This window comes from Littorina saxatilis, linkage group LG5, assembly GCF_037325665.1.
Source record: "Littorina saxatilis isolate snail1 linkage group LG5, US_GU_Lsax_2.0, whole genome shotgun sequence".
Classification (NCBI taxonomy): Eukaryota; Metazoa; Mollusca; class Gastropoda; order Littorinimorpha; family Littorinidae; genus Littorina; species Littorina saxatilis.
In genome coordinates this window covers 40640576-40659716 of record NC_090249.1, presented here as the reverse complement: position 1 = coordinate 40659716, position 19141 = coordinate 40640576, and the positions used below count along the sequence as shown (strand labels likewise).

Genomic DNA, 19141 nt, shown 5'->3' with positions numbered 1-19141 from the left:
CGGTTAAAAGCAGGTATCCGTATTGGGAAACAGCATCCCAATACCGAGAAAAAATTGAGTTCTCTTAAAATTATTTGCACTGGTTAAAACCATCTAGCTATGTTTGGTTTAAGCGTGTTTATTCAAATTCTCATACACACGTTTCAAACAATAACAACATTGAGAACGTTAACAAGCAGATTGCTTATGGACACGTTCTTGAACTTATAATCAATACACATTCAGATAGCAAAACATGGCGAACAAGTGATAGCTTCAACACTTATCTTAATAATCTTTAATTATATTTTATACAAATAAGGTAAAGAGAGAGAGAGAGAGAGAGAGAGAGAGAGAGAGAGAGAGAGAGAGAGAGAGGGAGAGGGAGAGAGAGAGAGAGGGAGGGAGAGAATGCCTGGCTACATCAATTGCACAGTTAATATAATATCAGCCGAAGCGATTAGTTAACATAACATAGTCTTGTACAACAGAGAATATTTTCGTGTTCAAAGATATAGTTAAATCAGTATTTCCAAACAAGAGTGTTTTGCAGTCCAGAACGTGTGTTGGCAGACTATTGAATAAAATGGTTCTATGTTCTTTAAATTTTGGACAGTGTAATAAGAAATGTTCAGAATCTTCCGGGCATGCTCCACACGTACATTATAAGATGTTTGATGGGTTGTTGACAGACCAGCTTTTTTGTCGGTCCGAGGGGGAGCATATCGTCTTTTGTTTCATATTTATTGACCAAGGCCGAAGGCCGCGGTCAATAAATATGAAACAAAAGTCGATATGCCCCCCGAGGACCGACAAAAAAGCTGGTCTGTCAACAAACCACCAAACATCGTTTTTGTCATCATTTTGGCAGTGAGAAAATAAGTGCACAATCAACCCAGGGAGCCATGCTTTGAAACACGGGTTCTGTGCTGATAAAAACACGAGTCCCGGTTTGATAACCACTGGCAATCAAAGCTGGCGTGTGAAAGCAACTTTCTGTGTTTTTGAGTTCATTAAATGTTGGGATGAATATGTCAGGTTTGAGGATGCACAGTTCAGTTGGTTCAACTCTCGTCGCGATATAACCTTCGTGGTTGAAAACGACGTTAAACACCAAATAAAGAAAGAAAGAAAGGTTCATCTCGGTATTCCACCCCCTCGGCTTTCTGTTGTAAATATTAAGCTGAGTGATCGAATGTGGCAGCTACGTTTTGTCAAAGGTCACAGAAGATTTGTGTCGTGCAGCGAAGGAAAGAATCGCGATCTTGTTTCTGACTCAGTACCTCTTTGTTTTTCATTAGACCTGTCATTCTGCTTGCTCGGTTTTGTTAGATGTTTGCATATCTTGTTGCTATTTTGTTTGCTTTTATTATTGTTTCTTATTTGTGCTTCATTTATCGATACAACGTCTTGTGCACCGGGTCAAAATGTGTGTGTCAGGGGTCGTTTTACTTGAACTTGACGTTCGTGTTTCTTCGAACGTCTGTGTATCGAAACACAGGTACACGCACTCCATGACTCTGTAAGAAGACAAAACATATCGCTAGGTTTCATTTGTTTTTGATGGTTTTGTTTTTTGTTTACTTTTGCCAGTTTGCCAGTTCGTTTTTGGAACTTTGCAAGGCAGTGTCGTGTCGTCTGTTTAGGTCTGGGGAAACACCGATGAAAAAAGCCGAAGAATCCCTGAGCGTTTCTATTGGGTTTGCTTTTGATTATCCATGTATAACCAGCTTCCTGCAACTATAGTAACCGGGGAGTTAGTGCCCGGGGAACATGAGATTTATTTCCCTTGTGCTTGTGAATGAAAACTCGTGAAAATGATGACAATCTAAATTATCAGAGAGGTGTCGGTTAACTAAGTCTTGTTGCAAATCGCTCATGTTTAATCTCAACCTGCTGTGAAGTACCTGTCCCTGGCGGTTGCCTAAATAATAATACGGTGGAACAACAACATCTCCATCGGTCAAATACCTTTTAAATTCACCAACTGACTGCGTTTGTTGTATATTTTCTGGAAGATTATTCCACAAAGCTGTCGTTGAAGGAAAAAATGAAGATTTATATAACTCACTTCTGCACAATGGAAACTTACGTTCAAGAGGGCGTCGTCTGTGGTAAGGATTTACATCGGAAACATAGCTATGTTTGACTTGTAAATACACTTAAGAAGCAGGGAGCTGTGTTTCCAGCCTAGTTCTGTGTGGTGATGCAGAAATTGTGTTGGTGTGAGCTTGTGGGTGTGTTGGTATTCATGCACGGCGTTAAAATTTACTTTGTTAAAATCACAGTTATGAAAGATGTGTTCAAAGCTAAAAACTTCTCCGCACTCGCAGTGGTGCAGGAAGAGGTTATGGATACAGCCCTCGGTGCGGGTTCTGTGGAACATTCTCAGGAGGCCGGGAGGGAGGGGGGGAAATGATCCCCCGTCAGGCTGACTCGCGAGGCCGCAAAAAAATGTCTTTTTTATTTTAGCGTAAGCTTCAGATTTGGAAAATTTAATATTGATGATAAAGTCATCCGGTAGCTCTGTAGCTGTTTTGGCTGCCTGGTCGGCTAAATCATTTCCTCTTATGGCCCTGTCACACGACCGTTTTAAAGCCTGCGTATGCCGACGTATGGGACATTTGAATAAGTACGCTGGCGTACGTCGAATACGTTATGGGTACTTTATGGGTACGTTTTGTATACGTTAAGAGGACGCTGAAGCACGCTGGCAATACGTCGTAGTACGCTGAGCACGCAGTACAACATTGGGCAACGACTACAACAACTACAACGACGACAACAACACTGACAACAACTCAAAAACCAAGAACAACTACAATGTCAACAACACCACCAACAACAGCTTTACACTGATAAACAGTAGGTGGAACACGATTGATTTGACACGTAACAACCTTGATTTCATCTACGACGACAACAACAACATCAACTCAAATTCGAGAACATATACGTCTTCAACAACATAACCAACAACAAATCCGATAGAACTTCAACTACAATCTCAACATTGATCATGGGCTGCCTAATCTATTTGTTGAGTCTGGCAGACATTTGACTTTTTCCTCGTAAACTTTGTGCTTCAAACCTGACTAAGAGGATACAACTCTGTCACGATCGGGTGACAGAGACCAAGAAAGTGTCACTCGGTGGAGTGCCTGTTCTTGGTCGATTATGATAGAAAGCGCCTGTGCGTGATATTGGGCTACAGCAGAGTTTGCTGACAGTGCTCAACTAGCACGGATGTTTTGTAGTGCACGAGTTTCACAGTGGGGGTTTCTGCTGTCATAGGGCTGACGGTTTTTCGCTGACAGCGCACACGGGATTTTCAGGGATTGAGTTTCTCGTGTCTTTTTTCTGCTTGGGGAGGCAGAATTGTGTATAGCTGGACTGGTTTTGTGACAAGGTCAGTCACGTGTTATTGGCTAGGTTGTCTGAGAGAGACACAAGCACGGGGCACTTGACACCCAGCGGCAGAAGGGGAAGGATCTAATACACAGTTTCTAGAGTATGATGGTTTTTCACCGAATATTGTATTCGGCACTCTAGGGGAGCTTCCACTAGTTTTTCCTGTCTCACTGCCAGTACTTTGCTGAGGACAAGTCGTCAACATTCCTTCGTCGGCGATGGCTTTCGCATAAGGATTCGACAAGGGGTTCTGGAGGTTTTCGGTCACTGTTGACGAACAGAGGCTGTTCCAGGGAGGAAGCGGATTTTTGCTTCCATGAGAGTACAATCATAGGCTTTTGAGGTAATAAATCATTATTTAACGCTGTTGATGAGTCTGTGTTTGTGGAATGAAATACTCTCTGTTGTTCTTTCCAGGTTAGCGCATAACTTACTCTCTGTGACGCTAAAATACTAATCTGTATATGGTTTTTGCAGATAGGGAGAGAAGGACGGAAAATGACTGTTTTGTTGTTGTAAAAAGTCCGTTTTGTGCAGGCCCACGTGCTCGATGAGATATTTAAAGATGACATGTTTTAAGGTGGTGGGTGAGGGGTAGCTGACATGTTTAGTGCACCGATGCTTTCTGTTTGCAGCCTTCGCTTCGCTTTGTTACGTGTTCCTGTAACATCTGCACGGCTGACTTTGGCGGGACCTGTTGAAGCTACGCTAACCAGGAGACCGGCTAACCAGGAGACCGGCTAACCAGAGGACCGGCTAACCAGCGAACCGGCTAACCAGCGGACCGGCTAACCAGCGAACCGGCTAACCAGCGTACCGGCTAAGCAGCAGCAGCAGAAAGAAAGCTAAGTGCACCATGTCGTACGCACCCCGTTGACCACCGTTGTCTTTTCGTATCTGTGATTTCATTGGAGTAGTGACAACGTGGGGTGTGTGACACCTGCACGAACTAGAGCTTTTCGAACAGAACATTCGCATTTAACTATATTTACACGGGTTCAGCGTGTTACTATAATTTTCTATATACTACTGGCATTTTGTCAGTGAACACTGGTTTTTTTACGTGTTGAGAGTGGATCGTGGTGTGGTTAGTTAATTAGTAGTAATTAACCGGTTCATAATCACCTTAAGTGATATATTGAAACGTGACACATGGGGGCCAAGCCGGGATTTACTCAGTTAATTTCCAACTGATAAAGACCCACCAATTAAGGATAACTAAGAGCAGATAATCTCGTCAGTGCTCGACTTATTTTCTGCTTGGTGCTACCCTTTTTTGTATAGTTTTGATCATATACCACACCTTAAGCGATTCACATCTTGCAGGAAATGTAAATTGTAATTTGTGAGTTATTGTATGCGCTAACTGTGATTACCTCCCTTCCCTTTGTTTGTGAATCTTTGTTGTTGTACGTTCAGAGTTTTCCGTTGCAGAGAGCTGAGCGGGGTTAGCGGATTTGTTATTCGTTTTACTCAGTTTTCTCTACATTGTTGTTTCGCATTCTGTAACAGGTTACATTTCTACCGTCTTGTTTTACTTGGATTTTTCTCCATATTTTGACTTTGTTGGAATTTTGGGGGGGAAGGGTCCGAGGACTTCTGTCCTAACCGAGGCTGTGGGAGACACTCTGTTTCACCGCAAAAAGCAGCCGATAAAGTAGGCCACGGCTGTGGGAAACACTTTGTTTCACCGCAAAAAGCAGCCATAAAGTAGGCTACGCGTTTTGTTCTACACCGTTTGGATTTTTCTTCTGCATTTTCCGGTTGCTGGATTTTTGTATCCATTTCATCACCGCGTGTTCTAGCTATAGCTGCGTTAGACTTACTTTGGTAATAAAGCTTTGCTAAAACTAACCATGGCCACAGGGGGATCTCCGACGAGGAGAATAACTTTCGAGACTCCTGGTAGTGAGCAACCGACTGAGCGAGACGCACGCGTTAGAGCCCGAAGCGTTCTAAAACGCTTAGAAGTAGAACGGAAGGAAGAATTTGAGCGACTGACAAGAAAAGAAGAACGTGACCGACAGGAAAAGAAGGACGAACTTGACAGACAAGAAAGGGAACGACAGGCTGAACGACAGGCCGAACGTGACCGACAGGACAAGAAAGAGAAAGACGAACGAGACAGACAGGAAAGGAAAGACGAACGAGACAGACAGGAAAGAGAACGGAAAGACGATCTTGACAGACAAGAAAGGGAACGACAGGCCGAACGTGACCGACAGGAAAAGAAAGACGAACGTGACAGACTAGACCGGAAGGAACAGGCGGATCGCGATCACCAGCTAGAACTAGCTAGGCTACAGGCCGAGAAGGGTACGCTTACTCAGGCTAGCGCGCCGACATTTGTTGCCGACCGTACGAGACTGCCGACGTTCGACGATGACAAGGACGAGCTCGACGACTTTTTACGCCGGTTTGAGCGCATTGCATCTGACCAGAAGTGGGAAGAGGCCACGTGGGCTAGCCGCCTTAGCACCTGCTTAAAAGGACGCGCATTGCAGCTCTACAACGCTTTGGATGACGACGAGGCGAGAGACTATCAGGCACTAAAGAAGGCGTTACTCCAGCGCTTCAACCTGACTGCGGAAGCCTACAGACGACGTCTGCGTAACAGCAAGAGACTGAGCGGCGAGCTGAGTCATCAGTTTGTGGCACGCCTTAATCTCTACCTGCGGCGCTGGGTGGAGATGGCCGAGAAGAACTGGACCGTCGACGACCTTGCCGACCTCATAGTCATGGAACAACTGATGTCCAGCCTGCGACCTGAGGTGGTGACCTTCGTGCAGGAACACCAGCCAAAGACTACTCAGGAGGCAGCCGACTGGATCAGAGTACACGAGGACGCCCAGGCGATCTCCGGCAAATCTTCAGGCTCACGGCCGGGAAAATCGGGAAATTCAGGTTCTTCAGGACCCAAGGACGGGAAGGACGATCAGGGACACAAAGGATCAAGTTCCAGAACTGACATCCAGTGTTACTACTGCAACAAGCGGGGCCACGTGAAGAAGGACTGCCACAAGAGACAGGCTGACCAGAAGGGCGTACACTTTGTTGGCAGCGAGGAGTTAAGGGACGTCACGAGCTCATGCACAATTCCACAACTCTGCGTTCCGTGCTCCAGGAAACATTTCCAGCCCCACTGCAACGTTTACGTTAACGGAGTGAAGGGCGAAGGTCTGCGGGACACAGGAGCAGACATGATAGTGGTTCGGGCGAGTCTAGTTCCAGCTATGGCCTACACAGGAGACAGCATCAGGGTGAGAATGGCCGAGGCATCTCACGCTTACGACTTGAACACGGCAGTGATCAAGGTCGTAACACCGTTGTTCACGGGGACCATTGTGGCCGTCGTCATGGACGATCCTCCATGCGACCTGCTCATTGGAAACCGGGTTCAGTTTGTGGACGGCGTCACCAGGGAGGTTCCCGTTTATCGGTCTCCCGACGTCATTTCAGTGCTCACGCGGGCACAGGCGGAGCGAGAGGACAAACCTCTCAAACCCCTACCTGCTGCACGAGCTGCCCTGGGGAACGTGACCCCCGCGCTTCTCGCGAAGGCTCAGGCATCTGATCCGACATTAGCGACTCCTCGGGAGCACGCGAAGTCGGGGAAGGTGAAGCTGAGCGGGAAGCATGGGAGGTCAAAGTTCCTCAGGGACAAGAAGTTGCTCTACCGTGAGTTCAGCAACCAAGAAGGTACATTCAAACAGGTTGTCGTGCCTCGCGAGTTTCGCGAGGGTGTCATGGCAACGGCACACGACTCGATTCTGGGAGGTCATCTTGGCACCAAGAAGACCACGGATCGTGTCTGGCGCCACTTTTACTGGCCAGGCATCTGCACGGATGTCCGACGTTTCTGTGCGTCCTGCGATAAGTGCCAGAAGGTGGTTGCCAAAGGAAGGGTGAGGAAGGTCCCCTTGGAGAAGATGCCGCTCATCGACGAACCCTTTCGTCGGGTGGCAGTGGACATCATCGGGCCCATCTTGCCTGCGTCTGAGGACGGAAACAGATACATTTTGACCATGGTGGACTACGCTACTCGATACCCAGAGGCGATCCCTCTGAAATCGATTGAAGCCACGCGAGTAGCTGAGGCTCTGGTTACTATGTGGTCCCGGCTGGGAATTCCATCAGAGGTACTCACCGACAGAGGCACGCAGTTCACGGGAGGAGTGATGGCGGAGGCAGCACGACTGCTATCACTGGAGCAGCACTTCACCACTCCTTACCATGCTCAGTGCAACGGACTGGTGGAAAGGTTCAATGGCACCTTGAAGACCATGCTGAGGAAACTAGCTCAGGAGAAACCACGCACGTGGGACAGGTACATCCCAGCATTGCTTTTTGCATACCGCGAGGTTCCTCAGGAGAGCTTGGGCTTTTCCCCATTTGAGTTGTTGTACGGCAGACAGGTACGTGGTCCCATGGCTATCCTGCGTCAGGCTTGGACAGACGAGGAAGCTGACGAGGAGGTGCAGACGACAGCGACCTACATAGTAGAACTCAGGAACAGGATTGAAGAGACCTGCAAACTGGCTCAAGAGAACCTGGGAAGAGCAGCACAGCGTTACGCGCGAGGATTCGACCGCAAGGCACGGCCGCGCAGCTTCAAGATTGGAGAACGGGTGTTGCTACTTCTACCTGTCAAACACAACAAGCTACAACTGCAGTGGCAAGGACCTTTTGAGGTGACAGCGAGGGTGGGCCAGAACGACTACAGGATCATGATGCACGGGAAAGCACGCCTGTACCATGCCAACCTGCTGCGCGCCTACATAGAGAGGACAGCCTACGGGGAGAAGAACAAAGACCAGAAGAACAAAGACAAGAAGACAGAGAAGGTTGCAGTCATCAGGGGTGAAACGAGGGGTTGCTCGTTCTTGAGGACGACCTTTCTGTCTGGAAACAGACCATCAACCTCTGCAATATCTTCAGGTTGCAAGGTTGGCAAACGCCAGACTTATGCGCTGGGCGTTGATTCTCCAACCGTACCAATTCACGGTACGCGTCATTCCGGGCGCCAACAATGTTGGAGCTGACTTTCTCTCTCGGGCTGTAGAGGAGAACATGACTGTGAGCGAAACCGAGGTTTCGTCTTGAAGAGGGGAGGTGTGTCACGATCGGGTGACAGAGACCAAGAAAGTGTCACTCGGTGGAGTGCCTGTTCTTGGTCGATTATGATAGAAAGCGCCTGTGCGTGATATTGGGCTACAGCAGAGTTTGCTGACAGTGCTCAACTAGCACGGATGTTTTGTAGTGCACGAGTTTCACAGTGGGGGTTTCTGCTGTCATAGGGCTGACGGTTTTTCGCTGACAGCGCACACGGGATTTTCAGGGATTGAGTTTCTCGTGTCTTTTTTCTGCTTGGGGAGGCAGAATTGTGTATAGCTGGACTGGTTTTGTGACAAGGTCAGTCACGTGTTATTGGCTAGGTTGTCTGAGAGAGACACAAGCACGGGGCACTTGACACCCAGCGGCAGAAGGGGAAGGATCTAATACACAGTTTCTAGAGTATGATGGTTTTTCACCGAATATTGTATTCGGCACTTTAGGGGAGCTTCCACTAGTTTTTCCTGTCTCACTGCCAGTACTTTGCTGAGGACAAGTCGTCAACATTCCTTCGTCGGCGATGGCTTTCGCATAAGGATTCGACAAGGGGTTCTGTAGGTTTTCGGTCACTGTTGACGAACAGAGGCTGTTCCAGGGAGGAAGCGGATTTTTGCTTCCATGAGAGTACAATCATAGGCTTTTGAGGTAATAAATCATTATTTAACGCTGTTGATGAGTCTGTGTTTGTGGAATGAAATACTCTCTGTTGTTCTTTCCAGGTTAGCGCATAACTTACTCTCTGTGACGCTAAAATACTAATCTGTATATGGTTTTTGCAGATAGGGAGAGAAGGACGGAAAATGACTGTTTTGTTGTTGTAAAAAGTCCGTTTTGTGCAGGCCCACGTGCTCGATGAGATATTTAAAGATGACATGTTTTAAGGTGGTGGGTGAGGGGTAGCTGACATGTTTAGTGCACCGATGCTTTCTGTTTGCAGCCTTCGCTTCGCTTTGTTACGTGTTCCTGTAACATCTGCACGGCTGACTTTGGCGGGACCTGTTGAAGCTACGCTAACCAGGAGACCGGCTAACCAGGAGACCGGCTAACCAGAGGACCGGCTAACCAGCGAACCGGCTAACCAGCGGACCGGCTAACCAGCGAACCGGCTAACCAGCGTACCGGCTAAGCAGCAGCAGCAGAAAGAAAGCTAAGTGCACCATGTCGTACGCACCCCGTTGACCACCGTTGTCTTTTCGTATCTGTGATTTCATTGGAGTAGTGACAACGTGGGGTGTGTGACACCTGCACGAACTAGAGCTTTTCGAACAGAACATTCGCATTTAACTATATTTACACGGGTTCAGCGTGTTACTATAATTTTCTATATACTACTGGCATTTTGTCAGTGAACACTGGTTTTTTTACGTGTTGAGAGTGGATCGTGGTGTGGTTAGTTAATTAGTAGTAATTAACCGGTTCATAATCACCTTAAGTGATATATTGAAACGTGACAAACTCTACATTAATCCCCGATTATCAACCCAGATAGATGGGACACTTCCGTCTCAACTCGGACGCCACAGTAAGAACGATCTCCAGCAACAGACTCTGATACGGTACAGCTATACCTGCTCGCTCCTAAGCCACTCCCCCAGCCTGTATGTCTACACACTGACACCAATTAAACCTCCAACTGAGCTGTTAACCCGTGATTTGTAAAAATGTAAAAATATTTTACAAATTACGTCGAACCTAAAACCGCGATTTGTAAAAATGTAAAAAAAACCAACAACATTCATTTCTCTATTCAGCCTATTGTCCCATCACTGGGAAATTCGGATCGCTTCCTCCCTGTGGAAAGCTAGCAGCAACAGAGTCGCGCTACCCCAAAGTCAAGGGATCCATTAGATTTGTTTCTCATTATTTTTTCATTTCTTTATTGTTCTATATCGCTGGCGAATTAGGATCGCTTCCTCCCAGTGAAAAGCTAGCAGCAACAGAGTCGCGCTTGTGGTCCAAGTTGTGGAATGTGTCCAAGTTGTGGAATGTGTCCAACATGTGGAATGTGTCCAAGTTGTGGTATGTGTCCAAGATGTGGTATGTGTCCAAGTTGTGGTATGTGTCCAAGATGTGGTAATGTTTCCAAGATGTGGTAATGTGTCCAAGTTGTGGTATGTGTCCAAGTTGTGGAATGTGTCCAAGATGTGGAATGTGTCCAAGTTGTGGTATGTGTCCAAGTTGTGGTATGTGTCCAAGTTGCGGTATGTGTCCAAGTTGTGGTATGTGTCCAAGTTGCGGTAATAGTCCAAGTTGTGGTACGTGTCCAAGATGTGGTAATGTGTCCAAGTTGTGGTATGCGTAATGTGGTCTGTGTCCAAGTTGTGGTATGTGTCCAAGATGTGGTATGTGTCCAAGTTGTGGTATGTGTCCAAGTTGTGGTATGTTTGTCCAAGACGTGGTAATGTGTCGAAGTTGTGGTATGTGTCCAAGTTGTGGAATGTGATGGGACAATAAAGAAATGAAAAAAAATCTAATAAATTCATTGACTTTGGGGTAGCGCGACTCTGTTGTTGCTAGCTTTCCACTGGGAGGAAGCGACCCGAATTTCCCAGCGTTGGGAAGATAAAGAAAAGAGAAAAAAAAAATCCCATAGATCCCTTTACTTTGGGGTAGCGCGATTCAGTTGCTGCTAGCTTTCCACTGGGAGGAAGTGACCCGAATTTCCCAGCGACGGGAAAATCTAGTAATGAAAAAAAAAATCAAAAAATCTAAACATCAACAGTCGCACTACCCCAAACGTCAAGGGATTTTGTTTTTGTGCCTTGACTTTGGAGATGACAAGAAAATATCGGGAGCAATTTGTAAAAAAAAATTACAAATCACGGGGCGCGCAGACCCTTGATTTTTAACCCCCAGGCTCAAAACTGTAAGGTTCAGCAGCTAAAGTTGCTTCTGCCATGATAACTGTTTGTGACGTCATCGGAATGTTTACCCAGAATTCACCACTTCCGTACTCTCGCGGACGTTCGGGATACAATGGCCGCCAGATCGGAACGCGAAAACGCTTCGCTTCAGCCACGAAATTCGTCGGATTATGGCCCAAAACGATTCCGAAATAAACTAAACCCTGTGAGGGAAGGTGAAAAAACAATTTCCTACGGCATGTATAATTATGTCTGGTTAACCTAAGTCACGCCAAAACGCAAATGAACGCGTTTTTGACACCAAAAACAGCCTGTTATGGTCCTTTAACATCAGGAATTATTATGGGGGCGAGGACGCCCCCATTCTATACGGATAGTTTCGAGGTTGACCATGGGCAGCGCCATTTTGTTGTGAAATACGTCATCAGTTTGTGTACACAGGAAGTTGTGACATCCGTCACCCTATGGGAGGGGTGACGTCAAAATTGTTCATCTGTAGAAAGTTGTGAAATCCGTCACCCTATGGGAGGGGTGACGTCAAAATTGGTCATCACAGAGTTTGTGTAACACAGGAAGTTGTGAAATACGTCACCCTATGGGAGGGGTGACGTCAAAATTGTTCAACAAAAACATGGTATGTCGCATTGTGCAGGGTCAACTGCAACAAACTCAAACCGAGCCATTCATACCTAGCTGTATTTGAGTGACTTATATACCCGACATTTTTATTTCTTATTTTTAGCACAGGTGTAGGAAAAATCATGAACCAAAATGTTATTTATTTTCTAATTTAACATTTTTTTTACAAATATGACCATGGTCTTTTAAACATACAGTGACATTAAACATTGTTATGTTAAAAAAAAGAAAAAAGAAAAAAAGCTTTTGTGCACAAATCAGAAAATACATTGTACATTTTACCTACAGGCCAAACCGTGAGTGTCTGTGGCAAAGCCCGACCCAGGAAATTGCACTGATTTTATATTTAGATCAGAGAGAAATTGTCAAGAACAGGCGCTTGCATTTGGATGTGTCCAATGATAGTAGGTTTGGTTGTGATCAATCAGAATAATGTAGGAATAAAAATGTATGACAGTTTAGTATGATGACATGTAATTCACATATGCTGAAATATGATATTATACATCATGTAATATTATTATGGCTGTTGCCATGACCATGAAACCCAACAAAGGTTTAATGTAATGTAATTCAAAATACCAAAACCGAGCACCTATTAATCTCGTCTTTGCGCGTGAAGATTGAGGCCGTCTGCCAGCAGCGGTTAGGTCATACAGTGGAACCCCTCTCTAGCGACCTTTAAAATGTTGACAAAAATCGGTCCTTGTGGAGGGGGGTCCTTACAGAGGGAGGGGGGCGGAGTCAGGGGGCCACAAAGAAAGTCAGATTTAAAAAAAAAAAGAAAACAGAGAAGTTTGAGTTGCTGACGACCGTTCTCTCTGAAAGCAAACTGCTTCGATTTCATGTTTGTCCTTGGTGTCCACCAGTTCTGGTGCATGTACTACCCTGGCCAAGTTTCCTCTCAAGACATCAAAGAGACCGCCCCAGTATACTCTACAGCCTCTGGGCGAACCACCTCTCATAGCTAAAACTGGGTCAATGACCCCTGGGAAGAAGGTCAGTGTCTATAAAATTTTACTCCTAGGCCTGCGGCCAGGGGGGGGGGGAGTATACCGGTACCATTTGAGAATCAGACCAAATGAGAATTGAACCATTTGAGAACATCCTTTTTTTTCAATCACTACATCGAAGGCCTGCGGCCCGGGGTTCACAAGGGTTGGTTTGTTTGTTTGTTTCAAACCCACACCCATATACACACATTTCCCATTTAAACCATTTGTCGGCCCCCTGTCGATATTTATCGACTAAGTTCCTTGTACTTGACTGCTATGGGAGAAAGGACAATATGAAACTCACCGTGACAATGGTGTAGTGGTTAGGGAAGGTGAGAGTGGGATAGACAGGTAGCATTCGCGGTGTGTGCACCCCTTCCCTGATGAGCTGCTGGATGTGCGGCGTGACGTTGTAGGTCAGGTAGCTGGGTCGGAAGCCATCCAGAGACACCAGTAACACTGGCCTGTACGGCTTCCTGGAACACACAGCCATTATTTTGGACAGTTACTCTATAATAGTTACTGTATTCATTTCTGTGTGTAAAGGATGCGCGTGTATTTGTCACATGGTAAAATCATTTGCAAATAAATCTTAGAAAAATATCGATACGGGGAGAAACTATCGCGACAATAGAAAAGACTTTTTTGTATCGATATACAACCCAACTTACCGGTTCCCCACCGTACCACTGATTTCTTGGTCGGAGGCGTCGAGGGACCCAAATTTTTGAGCCGTTGAAAGATGACGTCGAATATCTTGTTGTCCACTTAGCCGTGTTACTCTGAGTATAGCCCCTGTACGAGGGAAATTAACATTGTGTGCGACCTTTGCTCTGAGAGTTTTACTCCTACTGGATATTGGTTTCTCTTGAAGTCTGCAAGGACACTGCGAGTTCGTGATTTGTAACCGGACAGAAACTGTCAGATCAGTGACAAATAGTTCTTCGTTCTTTTCTGAGACACATACCTTTTTAAGGAAGAGACAGAGAATACAGACAGACAGACAGACAGACAATATACTAACGTGGTGCCCACAGAAGACTTGGACTTGGACGTTGGCAGACCCAGAACCAGTCCCACGGTCACAGCAGCTGCCAGCACCAGCACCTGAACACACAAAGCAATCAAGTTCAAATAGATCAAAATGAATCTAAGGAAGTACAAGGGACATTTATTGATTTACCTTGAAGTCGAAAATGCCCAGCTTGTCACAAGTTCTACGACTCACGTGTTAACCGACTCTCAGCCAAAACGGTCGGCCATTTTCAATGCTAATGGGTAACTTGACCGGCTCGCAGTCAAAAAAAAATTCGGTCGTTTCAATTTCTGAATGCCTATATCAGCCCATGACCGATGACCGACACCTGACCTTGACATTATCACGATAACCCATCACAACCCGATCCGACCCAACACAATACGGTTCTCCCAGGCGACACGAGACAGGACACGACACATCTCGACAGGACAAGACATACACAACACAATCAACATAAAATGGATTTGATAACAACTGAATTAAAACCATATGCATGATAGCAAATCAATACCTACCAGAACAACGGCTATGATGTACTTCTTTCGTCGATTACTTGATCCGAACTTTAGCTGCTCCACCACTTTCAGTTCCTGCACAAACATCGGCAATGGTCATACCATTTAGATAAAGCTCGAAAGAACAAATCCCGGGCAAAATTCGAGAACAGTGTCCAAAATTAACTATCTCCGTCAACAGTTGGCCATATACGTTAGTTAGGTCCCTTGAAGATGAACATGAGGTTCACAGAGTGACTCGATTTATTTAAAAGTCAAAATTATAGCTTATCACTTGGGCAGGAGTCAAGGTAAAGTGCTTTAGACAGGGAAAAGCTGTACCCACCATATACTTGATTCTACACTAAAGTATCTAAACTCGACTCCAGGGCTGAGGTGCACGAAACGAAACTGGGTGCAAACTGGCTAGGAAGAAGCCGCGGGGTCTGATTGGTTGAAATCACACAAAATCTAAATTTTAACCAATCCGACCCCGTGGCTGCGTACCACCCATTTGGGTGGCACCCAGTTTCGCTTCGTGCACTTCATCCCTGCATACCAGCCCAGGGTCCATATTCAGGAAGGATTCGACAGGGGTTTTGTCGGTACGAGAAACAGAAAACTTCCGATAACCCCCCCTATCGTGGAACTCATGAACCACCGATAGCGTCTATCGTAGGCACTGTACCCCCCGCGGGTTAGGGGGAAGAATTTACCCGATGCTCCCCAGCATGTACGTATAAGAGGCGACTAACGGATTCTGTTTCTCCTTTTACCCTTGTTAAGTGTTTCTTGTATCGAATATAGTCAATGTTTGTAAAGATTTTAGTCAAGCAGTATGTAAGAAATGTTAAGTCCTTTGTACTGGAAACTTGCATTCTCCCAGTAAGGTCATATATTGTACTACGTTGCAAGCCTCTGGAGCAATTTTTTGATTAGTGCTTTTGTGAACAAGAAACAATTAACAAGTGGCTCTATCCCATCCTCCCCCTTTCCTCGTCGCGATATAACCGCTTGAACGGTTGAAAACGACGTTAAACACAAAATAAAGAAAGAAAGTAGGCACTGTCCTACGATAAAGTTAGAGGTGTCTATCCCTACCGATAAGCACTGTTGTCGGTACGATAACTTTGATTTGAAGATGGCGGCCATCAGTTTGCAGCGTTACTGGGAAAGAAGAAACATTCTAAGACATACGATTTTTGGGGACGGGATACATGCACAAATTCATGTTCCGCATGCACGATATTTTGCAGTTAACTGTTGACGGATGTGATAACTGACAACATTCAGTTTGCGAACAGAATGGGTGCCAAGCCTCTTGTCTCGCAAGTGATACTCGCGTTGCGGTTTCACGCGTCTCGTGCATATCAAGATGTTTGCGTGGCGCCGATTTGGGGTGAGCCAGCCACGGTCAGCCAGCCACAGCAAGCGGAGCCTTGGCAGGGCTCAGCTGCTGCGTCGGGCGGACGCGCAGAGCGACCGTAAACAAGGGAATCCCCCCGCTAGCTATCGGGGAGGCTGTCCGGTGCCTGTGAATACGGCAGTACGACACAAAAGTACCCCCCCCCCCCCCCCCCCGCGGGTTAGGGGGAAGAATTTACCCGATGCCACCTAGCATGTCGTAAGAGGCGACTAACGGATTCTGTTTCTCCTTTTACCCTTGTTAAGTGTTTCTTGTATAGTCAATGTTTGTAAAGATTTTAGTCAAGCAGTAAGAAATGTTAAGTCCTTTGTACTGGAAACTTGCATTCTCCCAGTAAGGTCATATATTGTACTACGTTGCAAGCCCCTGGAGCAATTTTTTTATTAGTGCTTTTGTGAACAAGAAACAATTAACAAGTGGCTCTATCCCATCCCCCCCCTTTCCCCGTCGCGATATAACCTTGAACGGTTGAAAACGACGTTAAAGGGCAGCTGTCGGGTTGCCTGGCCTCAAAAATGCGTGGAGTCGCGTGCAAACACGCGTTTAAGAGTTTCCCGAGTTGATTCAACTAAAGACTGTTGATTTGGTCCAGAAGAAGATACTTTTATCATTAGTTTGAAACCATGAAAATGAGTGAAACTTTCTGCTAGTTCTCACAATCTGCAAGAAAACGAAGCAGTTGGCAGGCCGAAACGACTCAAAATCCGCGACCGACAACTCTGTCAGCACAAGAAGAGACGCCGCAGCGTTAGCCTGGCAGTGACGTCATCCGAGGAACCCGATAAGGCCGCTGCGAAGTTTACAGTACAATGCAGAGTACAGCTGGGCATCGGTAATGCTGTACGCGTGATTGATTCTTGCACAAAGTAAAGTATTAGGGTGGTGGTATCTTCTCAGGACCCATGTTCCCATCTTCTCTTCTTTGATCTGACAAACTGCAACCTTCACAAGTTATTTCTAAAGTGGTTCCCATGCTGTTGCTACTCCCCCAGTCCACCCGGTTAAACCATAAAGTTGCTCAACCACAGACCCTCGTGTCCCTGGTCAGCAGACACTTTACACTGAAGAAGGTCCGCTTGAGGTGTCACGCCAATTACCGTGTACGTGTGAGGTAATGAATTCAGACAAAAACCAACTCTGTCGGTGAGAAACTCTAGGAAAGAGATAATGACAATACCTCTTCAGGTTCTCACTCAAGTAGGTGGACGAGATAAGATAAAGGGAAGAGAGACGAAGACAAAGATGAAACAGTGGATCTTGTGTGGAAAATGGGGGAGGGGGGTTCGGCCGCAAAAAAATCAAAGATGAATTTGTCAAACTGTGATTGTGATGGTTATCGTGTGTGTGTGTGTGTGTGTGTGTGTGTGTGTGTGTGTGTGTGTGTGTGTGTGTGTGTGTGTGTGTGTGTATGTGTGTGTGTGTGTGTGTGTGATAACACGTATGTGTGTGTGTGTGTGTGATAATACGTATGTGTGTGTGTGTGATAACACGTATGTGTGTGTGTGTGTGTGTGGTGTGTGTGTGTTTGTGTATGTGTGTGATTACACGTGTGTGGTGTGTGTGTGTGTGTGTTTGTGGGTGCATGTGTGTGTCTGTGTGTGAGTGTGTTTGTGTGTGTGTGTGTTTGTGTCCCTCGACGCGTGACATTATATGCCAATAAGTTGAACAAAAACAGGGTTCAAGTGGGAACACCTCGGCTGAACAAAAGCAGGAGGGGGACGGAAGACACTTCATAAACTCCGTTTTTTACTGCGAAATTTTGGCCTGGGAGCAGACACCCCAACCTAATTTTCTCTTCACCTACCTGTGAAGTATGCTTTAGGGCTTGACAAGACAACCCGATTGCGCTCACTACACGGTATAAAGAGAGCGCCGTTCAACCCGGCCGATTCCTCGGCTGACGTCACGCGTCCAAGGGAAGTAATTTTCGAGCGGGCTGCATTGACTCAGCCAAGAATGCAAACTTTCTTCGATTAAAGACATTGTAGCATGTCTAAAATCTTCGGACTTGTGTTATCAAGCTGTTAAAATCACCAAGTAACTTTTAAGTATAGTTTCAGTTACATGAGAACTCATTCTGATGAACAGACTTTGAAGAGCCACAACCCAACAGCTGTAAACACCAAATAAAGAAAGAAAGACACAAATAGCCGGACCGAGAGCTATCAAACTTCGAGGCGCTTCTCGTACGACAAGCAGTCGTACCGTATTGAATACGCTCCCAGAAGCCTTATTATTAACGCATCGCCACAGTGACTGTTCTATGTTACGTCCTTTGTACTGGAAACTTGCATTCTCCCAGTAAGGTCATTTATTCCCCCCTCTGCTTCTTTACCTCTGTAAACTTGTAGGGGTAGTTATTTTTCGATAATGACCCAGCAACCAAACAAATAACGACCCAGCAACAGCCTGAATCCTCGATAGTGCAATGGGTTGAGAAGTTGTTCTGTTTCGGTACTACTTTTTGCGACTGAAAAGTTCCGAACGCTCTAACGTACGAAGTATACATCTCTGGAGCAAACAATACAAACATACCGCATTTGAATTAACAACTACAGGCCTGAACACATGAATCTTCATATAAAATCCATGAGTTCGGTTGTTTTCTGAATCTAGATTTGCCGTGCTCAAACGTTCATCACAAGCAATTTCCCGCAAGGCAAGTAACTCATACTTTGTCTAGCGACAAGAGTAGTTCCCCTTCTTTTCACTCAGTTTCTTCGACAACAGACTGCAATCCGACGGTCAGTTTTCAACAATATTTCATTTAATAAACAGATCACACGCAACCAAATGCACACATCTCATCAATTTAAACAACATAAAGCGGTTTCATACACTATTTTCCCCAGAAAACTGAACTTCATACAGTTTTTAACGTTGGAACACGGGTGCAAAAGTTCGTCTGCTAGTCCCATTTGACGAAAGAACATTATCCTAAGCGATACCAAAACATATACAGAACACACAATATCTGCCTTTGCCGCCACAGCAGAATAACAGCATGATTATCTGTGTACTTGATTTTAGTCCAAAATAGGAAAACTGACAAGAAGTGTTAACAGAATGGAATGATTTCCACGGAACTATACAACCGCGCATTAATCGATCGCCTGCGCAGGTTGACTGGTTGAGTGAATAGGATTCGATCAAACTTTCGCAAAAAAACTCCTCTTTTCTTT

General features: G+C 45.7%; 1 protein-coding gene across 2 annotated transcripts in view; it reads right to left on the bottom strand.

Moving 5' to 3' along the window:
- LOC138967118 (uncharacterized) overlaps positions 1 to 19141 on the bottom strand; it is a 140468-nt gene that overhangs the window by 101755 nt on the left and 19572 nt on the right. For both annotated transcript variants that reach the window (XM_070339598.1, XM_070339597.1), the window contains 3 exons: positions 14555 to 14629; positions 14025 to 14107; positions 13305 to 13476 (listed from right to left, as the gene is read on the bottom strand). In XM_070339598.1, coding sequence (XP_070195699.1) covers positions 13305 to 13476; positions 14025 to 14107; positions 14555 to 14629 — 330 coding nt within the window. The remainder of the gene's footprint in view (positions 1 to 13304; positions 13477 to 14024; positions 14108 to 14554; positions 14630 to 19141) is intronic.